Source organism: Fukomys damarensis, unplaced genomic scaffold, assembly GCF_012274545.1.
Source record: "Fukomys damarensis isolate Sample0158 unplaced genomic scaffold, DMR_v1.0_HiC HiC_scaffold_27, whole genome shotgun sequence".
NCBI classification, from domain to species: Eukaryota; Metazoa; Chordata; class Mammalia; order Rodentia; family Bathyergidae; genus Fukomys; species Fukomys damarensis.
The window spans coordinates 17,321,227-17,329,730 of NW_022900939.1; the positions used below are offsets into that span (position 1 = coordinate 17,321,227).

General features: G+C 58.3%; 1 protein-coding gene across 5 annotated transcripts in view; it reads left to right on the plus strand.

The window, feature by feature from the left end:
• Lsp1 (lymphocyte specific protein 1) overlaps positions 1 to 8,504 on the plus strand; it is a 32,387-nt gene that overhangs the window by 20,760 nt on the left and 3,123 nt on the right. For 3 of the 5 annotated variants that reach the window (XM_010635642.3, XM_010635643.1, XM_010635639.3), the window contains exons 2-10: positions 1,600 to 1,740; positions 2,660 to 2,842; positions 4,557 to 4,710; positions 5,045 to 5,137; positions 5,348 to 5,391; positions 5,525 to 5,606; positions 6,307 to 6,441; positions 6,768 to 6,845; positions 6,982 to 7,084. In XM_010635642.3, the coding sequence (XP_010633944.1) occupies positions 1,600 to 1,740; positions 2,660 to 2,842; positions 4,557 to 4,710; positions 5,045 to 5,137; positions 5,348 to 5,391; positions 5,525 to 5,606; positions 6,307 to 6,441; positions 6,768 to 6,845; positions 6,982 to 7,071 (1,000 nt within the window). In that variant the 3' untranslated portion in view covers positions 7,072 to 7,084. The remainder of the gene's footprint in view (positions 1 to 1,599; positions 1,741 to 2,659; positions 2,843 to 4,556; positions 4,711 to 5,044; positions 5,138 to 5,347; positions 5,392 to 5,524; positions 5,607 to 6,306; positions 6,442 to 6,767; positions 6,846 to 6,981; positions 7,085 to 8,504) is intronic. The other 2 variants (XM_010635641.3, XM_010635640.3) reach the window with 2 other exon arrangements.

Below are 8,504 nucleotides of genomic sequence, written 5' to 3' on the forward strand. Positions count from 1 at the left end.
CACACACACACACACACACACACGCCCCACCACCATCATCATCATCATCGTCATCATCATCATCATCGTCATCATCATCATCATCATCATTGTCGTTGTCAAGAGCTGCCACATGCACAGCGCACCCAAGCCTGCCTGCACTGCCCAGAAACCTGGAAGTGGGAATAAAACCCATGCCCCACTGGTCTCTCCCCAGAGGTTGCCCCAGAAGTGGTAGGAGAACCTCCTGCCCATCCTGCTGTGCTGTCATCCATCTTGGGGGCTGCCGGTGTGCAAGGGCACGGGAGAATAACCTGGGTCACAGCCTCAGCCAACAGCCCCCAGATGAATATGTCCAGCAGCGCCTGTTGGCTGTGAGGCTGGGAGGCTGGCTGCATCTGCTGGGTGATGGGAGCCAGGTGTGGGGAATTAAGGGCTTCCTGGGGCTGGAAGTTGAAGGCCCTTCTGAGGAAGAAGCAGGCGGCTTGGGGTGCAGAGCATGAGCGGGTGGGCAGGTTGCGCTGGAGTCCCATGTGGCTGCAGCGGGGGGAGCAGGCCCCGCACTGGAGCCTGTGGAGAGGCCTGGCTTTCGTCTGAGAGGCTTAGGGGAGACCTGGTGAGATTAGATCATGCGCTGGCAAGGCTGCCTGGCCAGGGGACTGAGGCCCAGAGGGGAGTGGGCTGTGGGGTCATGTGGCGGACACTGGCAGGAGGGACGGAGACCCCAGGAAGGAGACCCAGCCCCAAACCAGCTCTAGCCTGGCTCCCTCGGCCTGGGGCAGTGAGCCCTAGAGAAGCAGAGACATTGGACTCCCCTTTTCAGCTCCAGGCAAACTAGGAGGGGACTCAGGATGGCCAAAGCCTATAGTTCCTGCTGGACACCGGTGACCGGAGATCTGCTCTTCAGGGACCCCTGATTCTGGGCCCAGGCTATTCTGTCTTTCCCTAGATACCCCTAGAAGCCTGGTGCTCTGAGGGCAGCAGCCCTCCCCACCTTAGTTTCCTTACCTTGGGTTATAGTTCAGAGAAACTCCACAGAGGGCCCTGAGATGAAGTTGGGATGCCATGCAAAGCCCCCAGCAATGGGCTGGACATATACAAGGTGGGGAGAGTATGAGGACTGGAGGCGGGACAGGGGGTGCCCTGCCTGGCTGGCTAGGCTCAGGCCCTCCTTACCCTAGACCCCCAGACAAGGGTCACTTTCTCACAATATGGATGGAGTACTACAGTCCAGTAGGGTAGGGCTGGCCCTAGATGGTCACTTGTCAGTGCTGCTGGCCAAGGCTTGTGGTCTCAAGTGGCTATAGCCAGCACTAGCTGGACTCCACCTACCTTCCTAGATTTCCGCCCCCCCCCCAGAGCCCAAGTCACACTGTTCTAGATCGTGCCTCTGGTGAGGTCCAAGGACAGGCTGGTGGAAGTAGACAGATGGTCTCCAGTGCCCCTCCATCTCCAGGAAAGTCCTGGGTCCTCCACCTTTATAACTGCTTTGCATGACCTCTATTTTAAAGATTGGTAAACTGAAGCTTAAAGTGCTGGTCCAGATCCTGGGTTTATCCACCACCTTCACCATGAGGCACCCCGTCTTGGCTATGCTGTGACTATCTTTCTGTTCTCCAGGCTCACCACTCAGTGGAGTGTGGAGGATGAAAAAGAAGTGGCCCGAGAGCAGCGCCGGCGGGAACGAGACAGGCAGCTGCTACAGGCTCAAGACCAGGATGAAGGTGGCCATTCCCTGGGTCGGCCAGAGCAGGAGGCACTGTAAGCCACTCAGGGCCCTGGATCCTGGAATCCCACAGCCTATGCAGAGGAATGTGCTGGTGGTCAGACCCTGGACTTTGGGGTCCCGGTACAAGAAGAATCTCAGAAAGGGCAGTGCTCTTGGGGCAAGGGTAGCTGGCAGCCTTGGGCCACCCTATCTCCTAGACCCTGACTGGCCAGAGGGTCCACAGCGCCACGTGAAGCCGTCCCCCTCCCATCAGCCTTCTGGGGGCTCTGACTCAGGCTCTGGACACCCTGCATGGTCCCAGCCCTTTCTTGGACTGATGCTGACCCCAGCCATGCAGCCCTGGCCCCTGACCCCCGCCCAAGCTCCCTGCTGCCGGTGACTCACAGAGGCCACGTCCAAGTTGGCAGCCACTGGCCGGCTCGTTTCCTTCCTGGGCCCAGGAGGCCCCCACGGCTGGGCTGGGCTGTTTCTCCAATAATGCGCCCCTTCCTCCTGGCCCTGCTTGGTTCCATTTTCTCTGAGTCAGCATATTTGGGTGGGGTGAGGTGCTACAGCGGTCACGGCCCCTTGGCCGGGTCTTTTGTCACTCCTGAGCCCGGGAGCCCTTCCTTGCCGCTGCTACCGAGTAGCTTTCCCTGCTGCTCAGGAGGGCCTGTGAAAAGCCACTCGGAATAAGCCTGGGCTTGGGGCAGCCTCTGGAAGCCCTGGACTAAAGGGAGAGGCAAAGCCCTGTCCTCTGGGAGCCCCAGACTGGTGGGTGGGTACAGCCCTGCTCTCAGAGATTCTCCGACTACACACAGCTTAGCTATGGGGGCCGTTTGTGAGGCAGTTAGGGTCTCCTACACACGGAGCCCAGGGTCTGAGGGGGAAGACGAGGGAGGGGTAAGCAGCTAGGGTTGAAGCACGCCAAGAATCAGCCCTAAGGCCGCTCCACTGCTCTTTCACCCTCAGCCTGAAACCTTCAGAGACCCCTGAACTGGATGAAGATGAGGGCTTTGGTGACTGGTCACAGAAGCCAGAGCAGCAGCAGCAGCAGCAGCAGCAGCAGCAGCAGTCTTGGGGGACTGAAGGGTCTGTGGACAGCTGCAAACCCCCTTGGGGCAAGTGTCCAGAGGGGGAGCAAGAGGAAGACAGGCAAGTAGGGTCAAGACCTGGAGGTTGGGCTGCTGGGCAGGGCTCCCAGGATCCTTGAGACCCTACCTGTATCCAAGTAGCAGCCTCTGCTCTCCCTTCCCAACCAGCCCCCGCAAAGCCTCATGGCTGCAAAAGGGGGAGAAGGGAGGAAGGGAGCGAGACGTAGAGAGGCCTACGAGGGGCTGCAGGGAGGGGGCGGTGAGGAAATTTCATTCCTGGGCTCCCTAGGGTCCCTGGGCCCCATCCAGACCAGCTGCGGCCGGCGGGGATTGGTGGGGGGGTTTGCCACATCAGCACACAGCTGCAGCCCACTGATGTAATGCAGGCTATGCAGCCCTCACCCCCCTCCCTGGGGGCTGGCTGATCTCCATTCCCACGAAGGGGAGCAGGTATTTCCAGATGTGTGCCTTCGAGGCTGCCTGGGGGGGCACACGTTCCAGATGTGTGGATGTGTTTGCCTGTCTGAATCAGGATGGGTGGGGGCCAGAGAAACCCCGGGTCTGGATGGGGGCTGCTCCTGAGCCTCACCTTGCCCTTCCCCAGTTCAGAGTCTGAGCTGCTCTTAGTAACTCATGGGCCACATGTGAAGACAACCCCATCCAGCCCCTTTAGGCCTGGGGTATGGGTCCCCAGTCCTGGTTGAGAGCTCCAAGCTTGAGGGGGCTGCCTATGCTCCCCAACCTGGCCCCTCTGAGGCCCTTAGATCAGCCGGGACTCTGGTTCAGCCCTCTCCCATGTCACGACCACCTCATTTTCAGCCTACAACCAGGCTCCCACACCCCGAGAGCCATCTGCCTATCCTGGCCTTGGTTCTGGCCTGCCCACTGCTGGCCTCAGTTTCCCATTCCCCCTCCCTGTGCCCCTGCACAAGCTGTCTCTGAGATGGGGCAGCTGTAGTCTTCCCTGCTGGCTCGCTGCCTTCTCTCGCCCAACAGCAGGGGGCACTTTTGCTCTACTGTGGAGGGCTCTGAGCCCCACCCCACCCCCGCACCTGACTGTCGGCTCACAGACCGCCAACTCCTGAATGGCCCCTCTGTGCGGCTGCCTGCCGCTGGCTGGGACCTGGCCCACCTTGGTCGGTGGGTCTGGGTCTTGGCTGGCAGGTCCGCCAAGGGGCCTGAAATCATGGAAAATGCAAGAATTTACCATCTTCTTCTCCAGGTTTAGTCCCGCTCAAGTGCAGAGCCACGCCCAGCTGCCAGCTGGCTGCCTCTCCTCCCCTGTGGCCCCTCTCCTCAGTGATGTGTCCCTGCCCTAGCTGACCCAGCCCCCCAAAAACACTCCTGCACCCCACCTTCCCTCTCTCAACATCCTGCTCCACTGATCTGCTTGACTACCTACAGCTGAAATAGGGCAGCCCAAGCCAGTGGGAAGGTCATGTACAACCCCTTTGAAGCTGGCCCTGCCTGGACAGGGGGCTTCTGGGAGGGGCCCTGCCTCAGCTCCAGGGTAGCTCTGCACAGCAGGAATCATGCAGGGCTGCTGTTCTTAAATGAACCCCTGGGCCTCAACACAGAGGCTTTAGGAAACCCAGCTGCTTGTAAGGGTGCTGGGCCTCCTTCCCCAAAGAAGCTGGGGTCTCAGAAGTCCTCAGCATTCAACTGTCTGACTGCCCCTATTTTACAGATGGGGAGACTGAGGCTTGGAACTAGGAACAGACTGGAACCAAGCAATCAAATGGCTCGCAATTGGCTTTGCCTCCCTTTCTACCCAGTAGGCCCTGTGAAAATGACATCGGCGGTGGTGGATTTTGTCACACAGAAGCCCACCTGGAGGGACTGTGTCTGGGCCAGGAGGGACCGGGCCCAGAGGAGGAACCTGTCCAGGATCAGTTGGGAGCTGCAGAGACTGGAGAGGCAAAAGAAGAGGTGAGCACTCTGCTCTCTCCCTGACTTGGGACTGTCTTTGCTTTCTGCACCATGGTGCAGGGCTTGTGGACTGGCCCAGTGCCTCTGCCCTAGACCTTCCCTCTCAGGCCTACATTCTCGGAGGGTGGAGGGAGTGAGCTTGGTGACCCTCGGGGCAAGTTCCTCCCTGGTCAGGAGACATTTCTCTGGCGGGAAAATTCCGGGGCTGGAGCGTGTCAGGGCCAGACAGGGCCTGTGGCCCAGGGAGGGGAAAGGGTGTGCTGCAAGGCGCCCTAGGAGGGGCAGGGGGGTTGCCAGGAGGGGTCAATGGGTCACCTAGGTTTTGTGTCCCCAGCAGCAGCAATGTCTGCCACCCAGGACCCCCAGTCCCTTGATCTTGGAGGGGACAACTGAACTGCGCTCACCTCCCCTGAGCCCCACCGCCAAAGTAGGTCAAGCCCAACGGTTCCTGTTCTGCCTCCCCAGGCTCTTGCTCCACACACTATCTGCTTTCCCCTGCCCCTTGCTCGTGGCCAGCACTCAGTAAAACCTGCTGACATGGAAGTGGGTGGTGGGATTAACGGCTGGGGTTGCTAGGGGATGGTGTGTGCCCCTCACTTTGGCTGCCCAAGGCCCACATTTCTGCCCAACCCCACAGCTTGCGGATAGGACAGAGTCCCTGAACCGCTCCATAGAGAGGAGGTATGTCTGTCTGCTCTCCGAGACCCTCCCTGAGGGGGTTGAAGAAAGTGACCTGGAGGGTGGAGCGGGGATCTTGGAGGGCCCTAGGAGTTGGGGGGGCAGGGGGATGAGGCTCAACACTGCCACTCTCCAGTAACAGTGTGAAGAAGTCCCAGCCAGCACTGCCTATCTCCAAGATTGACGAGAGGCTGGAACAGTACACCCAGGCCATTGAGGTATATGCTCAAGCCCTCTGCCAGATCCCTCCTCCATTCATGCACCATTTCTCCACCAACCAACACTCCCTGCATCTAATCATCACCACCCAGCCAGCCAGTATCCCTCAGCCAGCATGCACCCTGCCATCCTACCAGTGTCCCTCCAGCCAGCCAACCCCTCTCCATTGGTACACTGCTCCTTCACCAAACTAGCACTATCATCTCATTAGCTTCTGCCCATTCCCACATTCTTCCTTCCTCTAACCCACACCTCTCCATTCAACCAGCACTCTTCTACCCATCCAGTGTTCTCCTATCCCATCAATGTCCTTCTATTCATCAAACCCACAAGCCTCCAACCAAAAAAAATCCCTCTATTCAACCAATACCCTCCCCCATGCTCCTCCATCCACCAGAATTCCAGTTAATGCCCTCCATCTAACCTCCGGGCCCCAGGCTCATGCCATGGGCAGCATTAAGACAGACCCCACATGTTCTGTGTGCCATCGTGTCACATGTGCTTTTCACAATAAGGGTGTATTTCATAAGTGCACCGAATGAAGGAAAACACATTTTTTCCAGAGTACCTGGCTCTAGCCCTGCAATGGGAAAGCCCTCCCGGGGAAAATAAAGATAAAGAGAGGCTCCCTAGGGTCCTCTGATATGCTTCATGAGGGCTGTTGACTAATGCTATCCTGGGGCTCTTTCTCCTCTGCAGTCTGCTGGCCGGACCCCCAAGCTATCCCGGCAGGCCTCCATAGAGCTGCCCAGCATGGCTGTAGCCAATACCAAGAGTCGGTGGGAGACTGGTGAGGTGCAGACTCAGTCTGTTACCAAAACCCCCTCCTGCAAGGTAGGGTCCTTCTTTGGGAAGGGCTGGGCTGGGTAGTCAAAGCCTGGGAGGATCCCTTGAGAAAGCAAGCGCTAGACCATCCAGGACGAAGCATGGATGGACACCCACGCTGGGATGTGTAGAGAGGTCACTCCGAAGGGCTGTGTGAAGTCTACGATGGCCGGTGACAGTACATGGTGCCTTTTCTCCTTTTCTGCCTCTGCTTCCAAGGTCTCACTCTCAGAGGCAGGGTGGAAAGATCCCCAGACCCTTGGTCAGGGAAGGCCAGGCTAAAGAGAAGAGTCGAGGGCTTCCAGCCCAGTGACAGCTCCCTCTTTTGCCCCCAGGATATTGTCTCTGGAGACCTGAGCAAGAAGAGCCTCTGGGAAAAGAAAGGAGACTCTAAGACATCATCTACAGTCAAGGTGGGTCTTGGTGTAATTGGTGCAGGCTGGAGGTGATAAAGAGGAAGGGGCCCTTTCAGCTGAGAGGGCTTTCCCAGAGGCAGCTGCTTCACCTTTTCAAGGCTCTCTCCTTGACTCTTGGTCTCCTCCCCGACAGAGCACCCCATCTGGGAAGAGGTACAAGTTTGTGGCCACTGGCCATGGGAAGTATGAGAAGGTGTTTTTGGATGAAGGGTCAGCACCCTAGGCCGCACAGTTTGGTGAGTCCGCAGCACACTGTACGTGAAATGTACCACTCTGGCAATGTGGCAGCGCGGACAGGGTCTGCTTGTCTACTTCTCTGGCTTCAAGGCTGAGGCCTGAAGGTCTGGTTTCAGAGGTGGCTATATCCCAGACCCAGGTTGGTCTTCCAGACCCTGGTCAGACTCGTCCCTTATCTCACACCAGCCTGAAACTCTCCATCGCCCCAGGTTCAGGCCAGCCTAGCCACTGCTCACGGGAAGCTCAGAGCTCCCCTCAGGGTTCCCATCAGGTGCACTGGGACTTGTAGGGCAGGAATGGCAGCCTGACCACTTCTACAGGAAGCAAACAGGACAGAGCTCCCAGGTGTAGGGTTCCCCACATGTTGGTGCACTGGTTCTGTAAAGGGGACAGGACCTAGGTTTTGCCCTCTTATCCCTTCTAAGGTCCATCGAAGAGCTCCCTGCTCCCAACCCTGGTAAAGACAGAGAGCTGACACCTGCATGCTGAGATAAATGTTTATTGGTGGCCCAGGTCCCAGGCTCAATTCGCAGCACCCACTGCATCCAGTGGAGCAGCCAGCCCACCCACCCCCACTTCCTTCCTCCTCTGCCAAGTCCTGTGTGCTGGCTGTGGCTAGAGGTCTCTCCCAGCACCTGTGGGTCCCTTTCTTCGTGACTGGTGGCCCAACAAGGTTGCTGTTTGCATCCTAAGACTCTTCCAGTGCCCGTGTGCAGTCCCTAGCTTCCCCTCCACCCACTTTTGCCAGGTGAATCTGTCAGCCTTGATGCTGAGGACGCCTTCCTCACCCAGCCATCAAAGCCTGGGTGTGATAGCATGGTGCCCTGCCCCCTCTCCAACCGGCAAGCTACCCCAGAAGCTGCCAGTCCAGACAGGGAAGCAGAGGTGGGCAGTGAACAGGGCCATTGCCAGGCCCCTCCACTACCCAGTCATCCTTCCTGCCTGCCTCTGAGCACCCCTCATTCGGGCTGGCCCCTACCTGCATCCTGGCCTGGGGTCTGGCTCCCACCACCCTTTGAGCTTTCCACAGGGACCCAAATGCCAACCAGCTACTGGTGCTGGTGACAGTTCTGACCCCACACAGAAGGAAATCTGTCCCCCAGGCTTTTACAGTATGGGGGCATGCTTCTGGGCCTGCCCTTGGGGAGGCTCAGGTTGGCCCTGCCTGGCAAGGTCAGCGAATCTAGATTCCTTCCTCATTACACTCTTGCATATTTTCCCTCCCAAAAGGATTACCCTTCAATCTCCCACACCGCCCTGATCAGACCCATTTCCTGACACCACTGAGACCCCAGCATTCCCTCCCCATGCCTCCTGCTCTGTCCACCTCTCTGACTTGTCCTTCCTGACCTGTCACCTTCCACTGGGTTCTTCTGGGCACCAGGATGCACCCTTCCCATGCTGCCCCCCCCTTCACCC